Here is a 19,161-nt window from a genome sequence, read left to right on the forward strand (position 1 = left end):
TACAGTCACATGACAAAGATGCTGCCTTAGGGACTTGTCACAGATGGAAAGAAGTGATAGATGGGCAGACCCTGGTCTGGGGTGGTTGCCCCAGACTAGCGCCAAGCTCAGGCTATGGAAAAGACTCTTAGATGAGGAAGCTGGGTAAACTTTTGTCACCCACCTGCCCGCTTCTTCCAAGGAATCTCCATTCTCTTGGCTGCCACTGCAGTTTGCCCAGCGATAAATATTTGCTCCACTAGAGAAAAGGAAACACGGAAGCCTGCTATGTAAGCCAGATGCTGAGCTGGGCTGGGCTTTGGGAATTCAGGAAGGAAAAGAGTTCCCTGTAGGAGTTCATAGTCCAGGGTAGAAGTCTTGGGTATAAACAGCCATAGTCTGAAACAGAGGGCTGCTCTGGGAGGAACCTGGAGGACCAGACTGGGCAGCTTCCTAACGGAAGGGCTTAAGTAAGCCTTACGGGAGCTGAAGGGGAAGGGCCCTCCTTGCTGGGCATCCCCAGTCCCTTCTCCAGATTCCTGCCCCCTTCCCCCATGTCCTCCCTTACTATATGCCATCTGGTTCCCCAGCAATGGGTAAGGAAAAGGACACTGGATTATCTGGCTCAGATGAGGACTCTAAGACCCAGGAAAACTAGTTAGGGCTTTTCTTGGAAAGTAGAGCTTTCGACCCTCATACAAAAATGGCGGCATGCTAGGTAGGATGACTGCGCCACCCGCAATCCCAGCATTCTGGAGGCTGAGGCAGGAAGAGGCTTAGTTCAAGATCAGACTTGACTGTGTAGATTACAAGGCATCGTGGGAGGGCATGAGGAGGTAGAGCTGGAGGGTAGCTCAGTGGTGGAAAACTTGACAGGCGTGAGCGAGGTCCTGGACTCCGTCCACAGAACCAGACAAAAGGGAGAAAGTGGGGTGTGTGTGTATGTTCCCTAACAGGGACACTGACCTGTACCACTCACTGAAAAGCAGCATTTGGAACAGTCTCTACACTATGGTTCTGATTAGTTTGGAGGGTTCTCTTTTCTTTCTTTCTCTCTTTCTGTCTCTCTTTCTTTCTCTCTTTCTTTCTTTGTTTTTTGTTGGTTTGGTTTGGTTTTTGTTTCTTTGGGGATTCTGGGTTTTGTTTTTTTGTTTTGTTTGTTTTTTAATTAATGTAGAGAGGTAGGGGGATGGCTCATTGGGCAAAGTGCTTGCCACAAAAGCATGAGAATCACATTTAGGGTCCCCAGCACCCACACAAATGCCAGATGTTCATAGTGGCCTGCCCAGAAGACAAAGCTGGGATCCCTGGAGCGGGCTGGCTAGACAGACTAAGCCTATCTAGGTCCAACAGAGAGACCTTGCCTAAAAATAGAAGACTGAGAAACTCATGCCTTTACCACCAGCACTGAGGAGGCAGAGCTAAGCAGACGTCTGCAGATGTGAAGACAGTCTGCTTCATACAGCAAATTCTAAGCCATCCAGGACTACATAGGAAGACCCCGTGATAAATACATAGGTAAATAAACGAATAAGAAAAAGAAAGAAAATATGTTGGAACCCAATTGAGGAAGAGCTTTAACAACAACCTCAGAGCCCCATGTGGATGCGTAGCACATTCTCATGCAAATGTATAGGGAGAGATCGTAACCAGGCATGGTTGTGGTATGCATGAAGGAGGCCAGCACTCAGGAAGCTGAGACGGATGAGGAAAATGAGCTCAAGGCCATTCTGAGCTACAAGTGAATGATGTCATTGTCTTCTCAGTACTTTTCAGAATTATCCGGAGTGGGATTTTTATTATTAAATTCATTTATTTATTTAGTGTGTGTGTGTGTGTGTGTGTGTGTGTGTGTGTGTGTGTGTGCGCGTGCATAAGCCATTGTGGGTGTGCGGAGGACAGAGAACAATTACAGGGTTTTGAGTATCAAATTTAGGTCACCATGCTTGGGAGCCAATGCTTTACCCACTGAGCCATCTTAACAGTCTATAAGTGGTCTTTATATCAAGTAATTTATCTATTTGGGAAGGGGGAGTGGAGTGGATGAAATGAGTTTCACTTGTGTCGCAGGCCGTTGTTCTAGAACTTCCCGTGTAACCCAGGCTCGCCCTAAAGCCCCATAGCAAACTTCCTGTTTGGCCTCCCAAGTGCGTGCGGGGGTTTGAGCCACAAGCCACCAGACCCAGTGATTATTTCCATAAGAAGAATTATACACGTAATGACTGCTGTAAACGCCAAAAAGCAGGGGGCAGAGAGTGAGGAGTGGGGGAGTCGTGCCCGGTGCTGACCACTTTCCCATCATCCCGTCTTCCAGGCACTCACACGCAGGTGGTGCAGGTGAACGACTCCATGTATGGCTTCATCGGCACAGATGTGATTCTGCACTGCAGCTTTGCCAACCCACTGCCCACTGTGAAGATCACCCAGGTCACATGGCAGAAGGCCTCCAATGGCTCCAAGCAGAACATGGCCATCTACAACCCAACGATGGGTGTTTCCGTGCTGCCTCCCTACGAGAAACGAGTGGAGTTCCTGCGGCCCTCCTTCATTGACGGCACCATCCGCCTCTCCCACCTGGAGCTGGAGGACGAGGGCATGTACATCTGTGAATTTGCCACCTTCCCCACGGGCAACCGGGAAAGCCAGCTCAATCTCACTGTGATGGGTAAGCTGCCCTGGGCCTCTTTTTTCTTTTTCTCGATGGCTTGGCCATCTTTAACACGTGCTTCCGTGGCCACAGACACCCCTGTTGGCTTGGCACACACATATAAGTCCAGGCATAGTGCCTCCCACTTGACTAGCCAGACTATCCACAATTCCTCAAGGATTGGGGTGAGGGCTTTGGACAGGGACAGACACTGTGTTTAGGTTGGGACTCCCACCAAGGGAATTACTTGTGTTGGAGCCTAGGAAGCAGCCAGGCGCTTTAGACACCATGATAAGGTGAACATTCCTTCCTAGCTGAACATGCCAAGGCTCTTAGAAGCCTAAAACCAGGGCTGTTTGTGCAGCAAGGAGGGCTTGCTGGCATGAGGGACTTCCCAGGAGAAATTCTGGGAAGGGTTTTTTGCAAAGCACATCTGAGAGTCAAGAGATGACCAGGGTGGGTCCCTAGCAGATACCCAGGCAATTTCAACTAATGCCATGGTGTTGCCCCCACAGCCAAACCCACCAACTGGATCGAGGGCACTCAGGCTGTGCTTCGAGCCAGGAAGGGACAGGATGACAAGGTCCTGGTGGCCACCTGCACCTCAGCCAACGGGAAGCCTCCCAGCGTGGTGTCCTGGGAAACGAGGCTGAAGGGCGAGGCAGAGTACCAGGAAATTCGGAACCCCAACGGCACAGTGACAGTCATCAGCCGTTACCGCTTGGTGCCCAGCAGGGAAGCCCACCGGCAGTCCCTGGCCTGCATCGTCAACTATCACCTGGACCGCTTCAGGGAGAGCCTGACACTCAACGTGCAGTGTGAGCCACGGCCAGGGGCCCTTCCTCTTCTGTCCCCTAATCTCTTCCCACTACCTTCTCTTCCAAGATGCTGCAGTCTCCCTGTCCCCTTTGTCACTTCTCCCCGTCCTAACCTTTCCCCTTGCAACTTCCGCTGAGGTCCTGTGATACCCACTAGTTCTCCAAGCTACTCCCATGTTCTCACCATCCTCCTTCCTTAACTGTCATTCTATCCCTTCCCTGTCTGTCCCACTGACCTCGCCCTCTTCCAACATCCACCCCCCACCTTGCCTCACAGATGAACCTGAGGTGACCATTGAAGGCTTCGATGGCAACTGGTACCTACAGCGGACAGATGTAAAGCTTACGTGCAAAGCAGACGCTAATCCGCCGGCCACTGAGTACCACTGGACCACGTGAGTGCTGCAGGCTGGCTTGTCCCCTGAAAACATCCCACAGAGGCCCAACCACCCACCTCTGGGGAGTAAGGAGGATTAGAATCTAAGCTCAGATTTTTCCACAGGGGTTGGTTTAAGAGACCCCTCCCCACAACATGCACACACATACTTTGTACTCACACCTCAGCACTGGAGTGCTTGGGTTTGGAACTAATAATCCTGCCAGCAGGGGCTTCTCTCATAACCGACTTCCCTTCTCTCCCTAATAAAGAGTTTTGTCATTTTCGTTTGGTGATTCAGCCTGAGTCATCCCACCCCGGTTCCCACTATTTATTTTTATCAAGGTGTCCCCTGGGAAGCGGGTGTTCTGGAACACCCCAGTCTCTCTTTGTCCCTAGTCCTTCAGCAAACCCAGGTTCTCTGGGTGGAGGTGGCAGCGGACCCCCATGTCCCACTGTCCCGTGCCTGGCTTTTACAGTCTGGTTCTTGACCCTCAGAGAGAAACAAACCCAGCCGCTCTGGCCGACTTGAACATCTCAAGCGAGCGTTCCTTCCGCAGAGAGCTAGGGACGCAGACAGGGTGTGGTGGAAGCTAAGAAAGTTGACATGTGTGACCAGAAGGCAGCAGCTTAGAGTGAGTCTAGAGGTTTTTTTTTTTTTCTAGGCAGGAGAGAGAGCCCTGACAGGCCCTCCCTGTTAGCTTCCATTTCTTGGCACAAAACTGCTTCTGAAGATGAGGTGGGTGGGACCTGCTGGCCAGTCAGCCCTGTAGCAGGGTGGCTGCTGGCTTACCTGGAGAACAGCGAACAAGAATGAAGGTCTTCTGTACTCGGCAAACCCCAGAGTGGTGCCCACATGGAAATGTCTTAAGACATACCCAGCAATGGCTAGGTTGAGAAGGAGCTCAACCAGGCCTGTTTGTCCATCTGACTAGCTTCTTCAAAGGCACTTGGCCCCAATGGCCCCACTAGAGGAGGGCTATCTAGGGTCAGGACCCCAGTATCTCTGTTGTCAGCCCACTACCCAGGAGGCAAAGGGCCAGCAAGAGGACCCAGGCAGGAGCAGTAGAACTCTCCTGTAGCCTGTAGGCCCAGCTGGCTCTCGCTCTGCTGCTTCCTAGCTGTGTGTCCTTGGCCTTGGATCTCCGGTTTCGTCTGTGATGTGGGAGTGGGACCCACCTGCCTTGAATACATTTCAGCCGTTTGATGATCAACCGTGAACCGCCAGGCATGGTAGCCCAAGTCCTGTAATCACAGCACCACAGGAACCCAGTCAGGGTTACTGCAAGTTCAGAACCACCCTGGGCTACATAACAAAGCCCTGTCTCAAAACAAAAAGAAACAAAAACAAAACAAAAAAAGACATAAATTACTGAATACTACAAGACTGTGAGGTGTGAGGGGGGACTGTTGTCACTCTCTTCCTCTATCCCAAACAGACCCTAATACATACACACAGCTAAAAGAGCTGGCAGATAGCACTTGAGCCAAGTGGATGCCCTAGGAACTTCTTGGGTCTGAAGAGTCATAATCCTTCACTGTGTCTCCCAATATCTATAGGTTGAATGGCTCTCTCCCCAAGGGTGTAGAGGCCCAGAACAGAACCCTCTTCTTCCGGGGACCTATCAACTACAGCCTAGCAGGAACCTACATCTGTGAGGCCACCAACCCTATTGGCACCCGCTCTGGCCAGGTGGAGGTCAATATCACAGGTAGGAATCTTCAGCCTCCCTGCCGCTCCCATCCTCAGGTTCCTCCATGGCTGCACCCGCTCCGCTCATTGCATCGGGATGGGAAGTGTGTGTCTTTTCCTCTCTTGCTTCTCTGGGGTTCAGGCCACGATTCTTTCTTTGCAGTTTTCTCTTTGCTTTACATGGGGCTAAAGAGTGCAGTCAGAATGACCCTCAGCCAGAGAGGACAGGAAATGCTGTTTTCAGCTGTGGAGTTTGGGGGCTACAGCTGAACACTTGCACCAGGGAATCAGGCTGGCTTGGTGGGGCAGGTCTGCTGACAGAGCCCATGACCTCCAAGTTCTACAGGCTGGAGGTGAGAAAACCTGTAGGGCTGCAGGATGAAGCTAGCCTCAAGCAGAACACAAGACAGCGTCATGTGTGGAGGCTGGGGCATGCCCGCTCCCTGAAGGCATTGGATACATATATCTCCAGACTGAATTGCTCTTTTCCCAGATCTTTCTGTCACTATATGAGGGATGCGTGTGTCAGTCTGTCCAGGGAAATGAGCGCTTTGATGTTCTGCAGGGAGACCTCACCTGGGACATGACCTGAGCAGGCCTCATCTGTATAATGGGGGCAGGGTGACCTGCCTTGAAGGAAGGGTTGCTGTCCAGTGACACAGAATGTAGGTCACATAACCTAGCAGGACTCAGTAAGTGGCCAGGGCTCTGTGATTATTGTCCTGACCTCCAGAATTATCCTTGTCATTAGTGGGAGGGAGCATCAAAAGAAATGCACCAAGGAGTAAATTGCCCCAAACTTCACAACAGAGAGTGTCTGTAATATCGAACCTAAGATCCTTTGTAGGCTGAGAAAGTGTCACAAAGAACCTCTGAAAATAGGAAGGGACATCCCGCTGCCACCAAAGGAGACAGGATGTAACATGTGCAGAGTGACCTTGGGCTTCAGGAAGCTAGGTGATGGTCAGAGTTGTAGCTAGACACAGGTCTGGGGGAGCCTGAAGACTTTGCTGGCTCTGGGTCTCTATCTTAAAAGTGAGATCTCAGCTGTGGGTAGGCTCCAAACACATCTGCACAGAGAGCAGCTGGAGCTCTCCTAGGACTGCACTGACCTGTCCTTGGGGCCGTCTTGTTACCTAGGAACAAGAAGGTGTGGTCACTCACTATTTTCTTAACTCCCCACCCCTGACTCTGAGACTGTTTATAGGAGCAGAGGTGCCAGGGCTGGAGACCGGTGTCAGCCGAGGTGACAGGCCAGGATAGGGTTTGGGAATTCCTATAGAGTGGCAGACATGCAGAAGAGGACTGCCACACACTTCTCCCTTCTGGAACAGTTTGGAGCCTCGGGGGCCTGAGCTCTGACCCCCCTAGACTATAGGGTTGGATGAGGAAAAATACAGCCACCTCCTATGAGGGGTCACCTGGGACATGACCTATATGTGTGTGACCAGTATGTCATTTGAAGGCCAGAAATGTGTTCCTATAAGGACTCTTCTTGGCTGTGTGGCCTTAAATAAGTTCTTTGCCTCTCCGAGCCTGAGCTTCCCAATCTGGGAAGATAGTCAAACTTATATTCCGTTCTCCGCCATTCATATCCCCGTATGGCTATAAGGGAGTGCTGGAGTGGTCCCTCCAACAGGATCACCAACATCACCACAGCATCCCACTCTGCCACCCAGACACTCTGGGAAAACGGTTGACTGGAAATTTGGAGGAAGTAAGGAGTCCCAAAGCATCTTCAAATCAATGCTACTTATCAGCATGAGTAGACTGACCAGAAACCCTGCCAGGGCAAGTGTGCCCAGCCTCAGAGCCACAGATGGCAGGAAAGGGGCATCCTCCCTTTCTGAACGCCCAGGAACAAAGGCAGTGGACACAAGGAAGGGCTGCTCCCAGGGCTCAGGTCCAGGAGCAGAAAGGAGGAAGAGGAAACTAGCCATGAGGAAGAAGTTGCCATGGGTACCCAGTACCGGTCGTGGGACCCGTAGTCGGGGGCATAAGTGGTAGTGTGTGGTCTTCTGCATACAATTCCTGAAGTGTGATCAAGACCAACTGATCTAAAACCGCCCAGAGCTCCAGTTGGAAAAGGGTCGTCCCAGGGCTCTGTTGTTGGCGAATCTAATGCCAGGAGCCAAGAGCCAAAAAAGCAAGGCAGTCCTTGAGCTGCTAGGCTCAGGAGCTGAGCGTCAGCCCTGCAGGGAGCAGCTTCCAGCCTCTCTGAGGGATTCAGCCCCCATGCCCTAAGCTTCTCCAGTGCTGTTCGTTCTCTAAGTGGCAGACAACCACATCGCCCTTCTCCCCACACCAGCAAGTGCCCTCTGAAATCTCTGGGGACCACCCCAAGGGGCACAGCTGGACCCTGCGCTGCCAGCCCCACTGGTCTAAGGGCAATGCATGAGTGAGAAGGGTAAGTGGAAATTTAATATTTCATCCTGACCATCCTTTCGGGTAATAGCTTTGCCCTGGGCACATCTGGAGAGAGGCACAGTGAGCGGCTATGATGGGGTAGGGAGGGAGAACATGTAAGGTAAGGAGCTGGAACAGCGATGGTGGGTATGGAAGAAGGGCCTTGAGAGACTCTGGAAGACTCTTAGTGAAACAGCATAGCAATCCCAGGGGGCGGGGGGGGGGGGTTGACTGTCAGATGGCTGCATGGTGGCACCAGGACACCAGTTAAGTAAGGGCTGTCACAGTGAATGACCCCTAGTGTGAAATAGGCCCATACTGTGGCCATAGGGAGGAGAAAGCTGAGTGGACAACCCAGGGGGACTTGTGGGTGCAGTTAACAGCATCTGGCCACTCAGAGAAGCCCATTTGCAAGACCCTTGTGCTGAGAAGCAGTTTCAGAGTCCTGGGTCAGTGGTACCACAACATAGTAGTCAGAGAGCCCTTCTTCCACAAGGGCTAACAGTCAGGGTGGGGAGGGTTCCAGGATACAGCCTTGACCAAATAGGAGTAGCTTCTGCCCTTAAGGGTGTTAGGAGGAAAGTAGCAGATTGGCCTCTTGCCACTCCCAAGAGCCAGGAGGGAAGCCACTCAAGTTCACTGTGTCTGTCTCAACTCTTACTTCTGGTGATGTCTGGGCTCATCCCTTGGGCATGCCAGTCAGGCCAGTTCTTTGGACCGAGGTTGGTAGGCCTTCACAGGGAGTGTCTCTTCGCGTGTGCGTGCCCAGACATGACTGTGGGTGTGTTCTTCTGTAAGCATGTGTGAGCCAGTGTGAGCAGGCAAGCCACTGTCTGCCTGCTGAGTGTGCAAATGGAAGCCTGGGGCTATGCTGAGGGCAAATGTGCTGTCTCCGAGCCTGCAAATGGCGGTATGTTTGGGAGTCTGAGGATGCAGCTACATCAGTACCTCTGGGAGTTCCTCCTCCAGCTTGCAGGAGCCCTGTCAGACAATGTAGGAACCACACTGCTGCTTCAGCTATTAGAAGAGGACAGCAGGCGCTTCTCAGGGTATGACCCTAAGCCTTCCCACTCTCAGTGGCTGGCCTCACTGCATGCTGGGAAATGTAGTTCTCACAACCTCCTGGCTTGATCTGATGTAGGTCACTTCCTGCCTGTGAAAACATCCGGCATTGGTTGTGGAAGCAAGCCCGGACATTCCCTTTGACCCTAGATCCTAGTTCCAGACTATAAACCCTAACTCTAGTTCACCTCAGGTCCATCCAAAGCCCCTCACACTGGGCCACCCATCTTTGTCTCAGAACTGGGGGCCCAGACTGAGATGTTCCATTGCCCTGTGGTCCTGTCCATTCCAGCCCCCCATAGAGAAGTCTGCAACCCTTCAGAAGCAGGGCCAAGTGAGCCACTTTGTAAAAGGACGTGAGAGGAACCAGCTGGGTCCCCAACAGCAAGAGCAAATGACCCCAGTGTGGCTTTTCCTTCTCCACCCAACTGTGGCACTTGTGACTCTGCTTCTGGTAAAAAAAAAAAAAAAAAAAAAAAAAAAAAAAAAAAAAAAAAAGAAGCTGCTGGCTGACCATGACAATTGGAGGAGAGCAGGGGAGGGGCATGAGCATGAATTAAGTTCCCACAACTATCCCTTCCTCTGTCTCCCTCATCTGGCATTTTTATTTTGACATCTTAGCCCTCCCTCTGCTCCACACAGACCCGACTTTAAAGTAGTTGAAATATCCTGGGCTCCCCCTTGGTCCCAAAAGATCGCCCCAGGAGCAGTAAACCTCATTAGAGCTTAGGAAAAACGTTAAGTAGAGGACATGGGCAGGGAAGGTCAGAGGTAGAGAACCAAGCATAATCTGCCCCTAAGCCGCTGCCCCTACTACCACAATTCCTATAAATGAGGTCCCCAGTGTGTCCCGGGTTCACTTCATTTGTGGCCCGAATGCTGGCTCTGCTAAGGCAGAGCCATGGTATGAGAGAATGTGTCCTTTTATTCATCAAGGATTAAGAAATCCTCGCCATGTAATCTAGGCATTTGGGATAAATCAGTGAGCAAAGCAGACCGAACTCCATCCTTAGGAAGCTTATGGGGTCCTGAAAGGGACACAGGAAAGGGAACAGTGGGATGGAGGCCACTGTGCTGCCGATGAGGGACTTGTACATTGCAATTTTAAATATGGTAGATGAGGAAAGCGTCCATGAGGAAGTGCTTTTCAACCCAAGTCCTGAGGTGCATGATGACGTGAGGCTCCAGTCATGACAACGAGCCCTCAGCCTTCAGAAAAGCAGGACAAGATGGCGTCAGAGTTTGGGGCAGAGGTCAGGTCGTGGAGACCATTCTAGGCTCTGTGGCTTTGGCTTTCCAGACAGAGTAAAACAGAGTCAATTAGGGGCTCTGGGCAGGGTAGCGATGGGATGTGACTTATACTTGAATTGGATTTTTGCTGGCTGCTTTATCAAATGTAGCCTATCAAAGCAAACTGGAGAACGCGGTTAGGTGTCGATAACCATAAATAATCCAGGTGAGAGATGGCGGTGTCTTGGGTGAGGGTCTAGTGAGAAGCGCCTAGATTCCAGATTTATTTCGAAATATAATTTACAGAGTAGTTTGGGACACCGACCATTCTCATCAGACAGATGATACAGCAAACCCTGTCATCCTCTGATTAGTGGGGTCAGAAAATCCAATCTAGCTGAGTTTAAATGTAAGACCACGGTATTTTTCATGGGCTCTTTGCTCGGAAAGCAGGAAGGTGACGACGGTGGAACTTATGTTCTGCACAGCCACCATGCTGCAGTGAGTCAGCGCCAGAGGACGAGCGGCCGCTTCGCCCAGCTCTTTCCTTATTCTGACTGAAAGGAGAACCAGAACCAACTGTGTGGTTAATCGTAACAGGCGCTTATTAGCAAAGAACTTGTAATTAATAGACTTGGGTCTGACCTTGTTTAAAATACAGCCTAGGATGCAAGCCATCGGTCCATGTGAAGTCTACAGGGAAAAGTTAAACGTGAGCTACAGAAACGAAGCACGAGGGAGGCATTGCAGCAGGGCATGGGGTGTAAGCAAAGGCTTGTTTGTAGTTAGGGACTCACTTGAGGCTGGTTCTCTATTCCCAGCTACTTGGGAAGCTGGTTCGCAGGTTCAAGGACAACCTGAGAAACTTACCAAGACCATATCTCAAAATATGAAGTAAAAAATGGTTAAGAGTACAGCCTGGTGGAAGAGTACTAGCGTGTCCCAGGCTCTTTGTTAAAACCTTAGTTCCACATACACACCCGCAAACCAGAGCCCACTAGATAGCAAGCATAATGTATTAATCAACTTTCTGGTACCTGTCATAAAATACCTGAGATAATCAATTTAAAAAGAGGAAAGGTTTGCATGCCTTTAATCCCGGCACTCGGGAGCCAGAGGCAGGTAGGCAGATCTCTATGGGTTCAAGGCCAGTGAGTTCCAGGACAGCTAGGGATACATAGTGAAATACTTGTCAGGGGGTGCGGAGAGGCAGGTGGGGGAGGGGAGTTCATTCTAGCTCACAGTTCCAAAAGTTGCAGTCCATGACTGATTGGCCTGTTGCTTTAGGGCCTAGGATGAGACAGTATATCACAGAAAGAATGTGACTGTAGAATGAGTCATTCACCCTGTGGAAGCCAGCAAGCAGACAAGAGACAGGGTCACCATAGCCCTTTCATGGATACACCCCCAGTGACTGAACTTCCTCCCGCTAGACTCCAGCTCTAAAGGTTCCACACCTCCCAGTAGGGCCATAGGCTAGCAACCAACCCTTCAGCACTGGGGCCTTTGGTGGGGACAGCTATCCACATCACAGCAGTCAGCGACGAAGGTGCATGGTAGAGTGTGGCAGGCCAGGTTCTAAGTCCCAGCAGGCAATGGGGACTTACTGCTGGTCTTTGAGATAGAGTGGTCATGTGGGGATTAATCTGCCGACTGAGTAGGGCATCCAAGAGGGTAGAGACACAGTAAAGGTGAGAGGCCCAAGAATGTTGTACCACAGCAAAACCAAGAGAGGAACGATGAGATATTAGAAGAGTCAGAATGGACAAATGGTGGTGGCAGTGGAAGGCCAGGAGAAGCCTGGTGAATGAAGAGAATGAGAAGGGACAGACAGCCATGTTGGAACAGGTGGGAATTTGAGTTGGTGATCCCAGAGGTTTCTTGACTCTATAACCCAACTGTTAGTTCCTCGGGATGGCCCTGTGGGTAGGAAGATGGGGTCAGTCTTCTGGAAACTGGGAAAGTTTCCATCCTGTGTATGTCTGTCATATTCTAGGGTATGGGGGAAGGTGAAGGGCTCTAGTCTGTCATCTAAGCCAATGTTTCCCAAAGTGTTTGTCCAGCTGTTTTCGCTGAGCTCTGAGTAATGCCCCAAGGTTCCAGGAGGTGCAGTTTGGAACACTTTCCCAGAGACCTTCAGAGATACAGTTCTGCAGCTGAGTGGGAGCTTTGTACTTGAAGTGACTTGAGAAGCTAGAGGGTCACAGTGAAGTCACGGAATGGAGATGAGCTTTGTCCTTAGCAGAGACAGGGAGGCCCGTAGGTCCAAAGATAAAGCCTCCACAGGGACAACTGGTGCAACAGCGCAGGTGGTTACAGAGCATTGAAAGGAAAAGCCAAGGACCCGGGGCTCCTCATCCCAGAAGGCGAGGGGAGCAGTTCAGAAAGGCAGGCTAGTCCTCCCAACGAGACGCCTCCATTACTACCTTGGCCTCTCTGAGCCCACACCATCATCCTTCAAGGCTGGGCAAAGTCTAGCCTCCAAGAAACCTTTGTGAAGTTCATGCCTCAGTGTTCTCATTCTCCTATACCCCTGAGCACTTCACTGTCCTCTCTCTCCATGTCTGCTTGCTGCAGTGACCCCAGGTATGTCATCTGGCTCCGTAGCAATGCTATGACTAGAGAGAAAAATAGTTGGGGTATACATGCTAACTGAATAAGGAAGTAGACAGGTGAAGATGGGCCAGGAGTGGTGGCTCGGAACCTCAGCGGTCGGGAGGCTAAGATAGGAAGATCTCAAGTTTGAAGCTAAGCTGGGCTAATGAGACCTTGTTTGAAACCAACCAAGCAAAGAAAGACACAGAGGCAGATGTAGAGGACTGTATCTGATACTGGAGTTGGAGAGGCAGGCTGAGAATACAGATAAGCAAGGTACTTCCTTTCTAAGGACAATGAACAGATGGGACCCAGTAAACCATGCTGAGCTCTCAGAGAGGGTTGCAAAATAGGCATTCAAAACAGTTATCAGTAAACACTTATGGACCTGCACTCTGTGACCTGCACAGAGGACACAGTGGTGGCAAGGAGGGACCCAAATCCTCCTTCGGGCTTGTGCTTCTTTCTGCCAGCTCCAGGCTTTTAAGAACTTCTGGGCAGCCACAGCTCAACCATGTGACCTCAGGCAAGTGTCCCCCACCCCATCCCCTTTTGGGGCCCCTGTGTTTTCAGTAGGCCCTTCCAGCAACGAGAAAGCCTCTTCCCCCATCCAGAACCTCCGCCCTGCTCCTGCCTGCTTGCCAATAGCACCCCACACACTCACATGGGGCCCATGGGAGGCATGTGATTCCGATGGAGTGATAATGAATCAGGGAATGAGCTGGCTGCAGCAGGCTCCCAGGAACAGACACATGGACCCAGACAGACCCGGTACCTTGGTCTTGGCCGTCCTGGGCCAAACTGGGAAGAGGACTGGACAGCAGCCTTCCTGACTTGCCCCTATGTCTACACCCCAGCTCTTTACCGAATCCAGTCATGGTCTGCGGTGCCACCCTGTGGTGGTGCTGGAAACCGTCTCCCTGTGTCCTGCCCTGGGACCTCTTGGCCTCTCTCTGGCCTGGTCTGGCCTCACATTCACTCATCCACCTTCCAGGCCTAGAAGGGGAAGGAAAGAAAGAGACAACAGGGTTAAAAAAAGGTCACCCACTCCTTCCTTCCATCTTCTGGTCTTTTTGTCTTTTTCTGCTTTTATTGCCTTTTAATTTCCACTCTGCCTTTTCCATTTCTGACTTTTTTTTCCCCTTTTTTTCTTTTCGTCTTTTTTTTTTCTTTTGAGACAGTCTTGATCTATAGCCCAAACCACTCTTGAATTTATAGCAACACCCCCACCCCCTGCCTTAGTCTCTCAAATCCTGAAGTTACAAGTAGGAGCCATTAGGCCTGGCTCAGACTGTCCCTGTTCTGGGCATGTCCTTCCTCACACATTTGTTGTGCCCGGTAAAGCCTGCGGGCCATCAGGTGTGCTCTCGCATACGTATGCTCCTGATCTGTGATACACATGTAGTCCCCTGTTATCCCCTTTCTGCCCGTCCCTGCTCCGTGCCTACAACCTGTCACTTTGGGTGTTTCAACCCTGTAGCCCAAGCTGGCAATCCAAACGTGTCTCCACCTTGTCCTGCAGAGCCAGATCACAGCCAAAAAGTCACAGCATTCATTTGCAGCACATTGGCACTCACAGGGCCTCAACTGAGCCAAAACTTGGGAACCCGTTTTCCATTTGTCTTGAAGGCAAAATAAATTAGTCTGGAATACCTACTAGGCTCCTGGTGTTGGGACAGTCAGTTACTTCTACATGTGTTTATATGAAAAAAAAAAAAAAACATGATTTCTAATTGGTTGAGTGGCCTTGGGTAAGTTAACCTCCCTAGTCTAGTCTTCCCCTGCACTGAATAGAAATGAACAGCAAAACAACCTTGGAGGATGGTGACAGTGAGGGACTCACAGTTGGGTACATGCAGATGTGCCTCTGTGCCATGATGGGATAGAACAGGACTGATGCCACCTCCAGGGAGGTCAGGATGGAAGCTGGGTACTCTGGGTACATTAGCTGCCTCTCATCCTCTTGCCTGCCTTGCTTCCAATGCTGCAGCTGACCTCAGGAAGATGGGGTGCTAAGGGGTCTTTGGAATCAGAACTGCTCAAACTTGGGGTGTGGAATCCTGTCCTGGGCTTTTCCCTCCCCTGCCTCCCTACATTCCTGCTGACTTCTGAAGAACAGACACTGACACTATCCCCTCCATCTCTTTTCCTCACCCAGAATTCCCCTACACCCCGACTCCTGAACATGGGCGGCGCGCGGGGCAGATGCCCACAGCCATCATTGGGGGCGTGGCAGGGAGTGTCCTGCTGGTGCTGATTGTGGTTGGAGGGATCATAGTGGCCCTGCGCCGGCGCCGGCACACCTTCAAGGGTGACTACAGCACCAAGAAACACGTATACGGCAACGGCTACAGCAAGGCAGGAATCCCCCAGCATCACCCGCCCATGGCACAGAACCTGCAGTACCCGGATGACTCGGATGATGAAAAGAAGGCCGGCCCATTGGGCGGGAGCAGCTATGAGGAGGAAGAAGAGGAGGAGGGCGGTGGAGGAGGCGAACGCAAAGTGGGCGGCCCCCACCCCAAATATGACGAGGACGCCAAACGGCCCTACTTCACTGTGGATGAGGCTGAGGCCCGTCAGGACGGCTATGGGGACCGGACTCTGGGCTACCAATACGACCCTGAACAGCTGGACTTGGCTGAGAACATGGTTTCTCAGAACGACGGGTCTTTCATTTCCAAGAAAGAGTGGTATGTGTAGCCCCGCCTTCTGGAGCCTCTGTCTGTGCCCACTTCTTCCTGGCCCCTACCCGCACGCCCCCTGACCACCCCCACAGCCCACTGCCCCAGGAGCTCCACAGAGACTTGACCAGCTGCCCTAAACCAGCCCCAAACTCCTGGGGAGCCAGGGGAGCTCAGGGCAGACCCCACTTGGCTTCCTTTTTTTTTTTATTTCCTCCCTCACCCACCCTTTCCCCATGGTGTTGTGTTCGACCGTGGCTTTGGTGTTGCTGTATCTTTCCTTTAAGGACCCCTTCCACTGCCCTATGTGTAGGGAGCCCTGTTCTTGTCTTGTGTGCTTGGGCATCCCTCCAGGGTTTGGGGAGCCAGTCCTCTCCCACCCCCCAACACTGGAATTTGTTTGTGTTCTCTTCGTTGGGAATGGAGGGCAAAGGGAGCTTCAAGATGAAGCGCACCCTCACCCCCATCCCATATGCTGCTCCTCTTCCCAGAGAGAAGTAACCCAATGTCCCCCACTAAGCTGATGCAGCCAGTGCACCTAAGAGGTTTTAGAGGAGTTCTCGGTGGTACCCAGGGGAGTCTTGTATGTGAAATAATGGAGCCAAGGGAGGGTCCTGGGCAGTGTGTTTTCCTGGTGAGGGTGGTTTTATGTTTTCTTTTTTTTTTCCCTTCTGGCCCCCAAAATGGAGTTGGCCTAGGTCTCATATACCCCTCTCCGTTAACCCCAGTCTGTTCTCTACACAGTGGGTGACCCCAGGTGGACTCTACCCACAGTTCCTACATGCCTCTGCCAACACGTGCACACATATCCATGCACACATCCCTGGGCCTATGCCAATCTCTCATGCCCTGCCCAGGCTGAACACTGCCCGAGGCTCACCCCTCTGCCCCAGCTCTTACTCGTTCCCAGCTCAGGAAGGGATCAGCTCACAGAAGCATCCAGAGACAGCTAGGGTGAACACCCCCCCCCCCCACACACACACACACACACTTCTGCCACTCTAAGAGTTCAGTGTCGCTCCAACCTTTCCTTACAGTATACAGGTTTCTCAGATGTCTCCTTATCTGTCAAGTGCTAGCAACACTTGACTCTTCTGGAAAGTCAGGGCTGGGGTCCCGGGAAGGAACTTGAGGCACAGAAGTATTGATATGGAGAAGGCTGCTTTGCGGGAGCTCTGCAAACAGTCCGAAGGGACTGCTGGTATCTCATAGGGGAAGGCTGGCCTAGATGCCACAGCCCTCAAAGAAAGTGCAGGGGCCCCCAAGAACTTGCTGCTTATCCATAGTCTGATTCCTGCTCGGTCTCTCCTGGTGCCATGCTGACCAGAGGGGAGTGTGGAAGGGCCTTCCTTTGCATGCAGACTCCCTCTCTGAATGGGATTCTGGCTTCATCAGCCATTTGGGGCTGGGGCCTTCTCTTGAGTGCATGGAGAAAGGTCCCTCCTAGCCCTCTGTCCCCAAGCTCAAAGTGCCTCAGTTTCTCCATCTGTGCCCCCCCCCAGATTACCCTCATTCTAAATGGGCATGCCTAGGGCCTGCCTGTCAGAATCTCAGCTAACTCAGCCCAAGGTGACACTCACTGAGGGATAGCAAATGTTGGGGAGAGGGAGGTAGGCCATTCTGTGCCCCACGGGCACTGACCCACCCTGCCATAGGCTTCCTGAGGGAGCCCCAGCCCCTCACCCCACTCTTCCCTGGTGCTGCTATTAAATTCCCAGTCCAAGCGCCATCTCTGACGTCCCACAGCCCACCAGTTGGGGCCCTTCTGCCAGGCCCTCACTGCCCTAGTCCCAGCCCAGGCCGCCCAGTAGCCACGTAGCAGAAGTCTGAAGCCATGCCAGCCCTGGGGCGGCTCTCCCCTCTTGGTATTGGGGACACTGGATGGGGCGAAGTTTGGAGACGATTCTGGGGCCTTTCTAGCCACAGGGCGGAGGAAGATGGAGGAGCTGGGCTGCTTCTCCCAGAAGTATTAATGTCCTTCCCATGTCACAGCTCGTCCTGATCCTCATGCTACTCCATCCCTCTCCTTGGTCCCCTTCTTCCCAAGGCAGGTGGCAGAACCTTGACTACCCCCACAGGGGCATTTCTGTCCCTCTGGGGCCATAAGACTAAAAGACTCACCCTCCGCGTCTCTCACCTTTCACGGTCATCCCCTATCCCTTGTCTTGTGATGAACTGAGGAGGCCCTGGGCCCGGACAAAGCACCTGAGCTCCCTTTACAGACCTGCACGCCTTTCCCCCAAGCAAAGCACAATTTATAGGATCCATGCAGCAGGATCTAGGGTCCCCAGCTGTGGCACCAAGCGCTTCCAGGCAGCTGCCACCTGGGCTAAGAGAGGGCATAAAGCAGGGGTCAGTAGCTGGGCCCAAAGAGGGGGCCTTTCTTTGCCCTGTGTTTGTGGGACAGTGGACACAGCTGGCTGACAGTGTAGCAGAGAGGAGGGCATTCTGCTTCACCTTCCTGCCTCCAACACAGCTGAGCTTCTGCCAGACTGCAGAGAGTGAACCTGGTGTGTTACCTGCCCAGACCCCTCCAGTTGTCATCCCTAGCTGCCCTCCCCCTCCTGTCTCTCCACTGCCCCTGGACCCTGCTTCCCGACAGATTTTGGTATTGTTCTGGTGTGCAACAACCCTCAGAGTCTCTTTTACCAGACGGACCTGAAAAACAGCAACACACGATTAGTGAACACATGCCCAGCACGCCGACACACGCCTTCCACAGGCCAAGCACAGGTGTGTGTGTGCACAAATACACACGAGGAACGAACGGGAAACCCATACTAATGCTCGGGCCCCAAGCCCTGGGAAGGCACACCCTCTGCCGGCCACCCCAGTGTGCCCCAGTCACTGGTGCAATAAACTTCCTGCCGTCCTCGAGATGGGAGAATCAGGACTCATGTCAGGTGGGTGAGGCCACCCCTCTGAGCCCAGTAGACACTGCATTCCCTTTCCTGGGAGGAGGGGGGTGCTCCCAGGCCTCTGGGGGGTCCAGGTAGAGACTTCCCCAAGCCTAACTGCCAACTGAAACCCTCTCCTGGTGAGGGCAGGTGGCTCAAGCTGACCTGGGCCAGAGATAACCAGAGGTGAGGAACCCGCCTCACTGATGCTGCTTTCTGACCCTGGCTGTGAGGAATGGGCTGGGAGTGAGGGGGTGGCTTTTTCTTTCTTTCTTTTCTTTTTTTTTTAATAAATGGAAACAAAATCCAGGAGGAGCTGTCACCCTCACCTGAGTGTGACTAAGCTTCCTTTGCTTCAGTTTCTATGTCACTCTTTTCCTCTTTGGTCCCGGGGACAGCCCAGCAGATTCTCCTGGTCCTGACCTGGAGGGGGAAGGAGTTGCCCTGCCCCCTTTTACTTGTATTAAAAAAAAAAAAAGATGGGTTGAAAATGTACTGAGAAAAAATGTACTTTTTTATAAATAAAGTGTTTAAAACAAGCCCAATTGCCTCTTGTCACTGCGGGGGGGGGGGGGGGGGAGCAAGAGAAGGACATAGCCAGACAGCGGGGAAGACAAAGGAGGCACCACAGCAGAGTACCCGATTCTGTAATAGGGACTCATTGAGGGGCCACAGTGGCCGCCTTGCAGGCATTGTTGAGTCCTTGCAGGCTGCAATGGAGGCATCCTTCTATGAGAAGGATGAGCTGTGTGGGGCACAGGGAAGGGATGGCTG

The 19,161-nt window shown here is 52.2% G+C and overlaps 1 protein-coding gene across 1 annotated transcript in view; it reads left to right on the top strand.

Annotated features, from left to right (window-relative positions):
- Nectin1 (nectin cell adhesion molecule 1) overlaps nucleotides 1-18,926 on the top strand; it is a 63,060-nt gene extending 44,134 nt beyond the window's left edge. Inside the window, 5 exon segments of the mRNA NM_001100476.1 lie at nucleotides 2,294-2,644; nucleotides 3,142-3,444; nucleotides 3,722-3,839; nucleotides 5,381-5,532; nucleotides 14,965-18,926. Of these exon segments, the coding sequence (NP_001093946.1) occupies nucleotides 2,294-2,644; nucleotides 3,142-3,444; nucleotides 3,722-3,839; nucleotides 5,381-5,532; nucleotides 14,965-15,509 (1,469 nt within the window). The 3' untranslated portion in view covers nucleotides 15,510-18,926.
- The last annotated feature ends 235 nt before the right edge of the window (nucleotides 18,927-19,161 follow it).

This window comes from Rattus norvegicus, chromosome 8 (assembly GCF_021556685.1).
Source record: "Rattus norvegicus strain SHRSP/BbbUtx chromosome 8, alternate assembly SHRSP_T2T, whole genome shotgun sequence".
NCBI classification, from domain to species: Eukaryota; Metazoa; Chordata; class Mammalia; order Rodentia; family Muridae; genus Rattus; species Rattus norvegicus.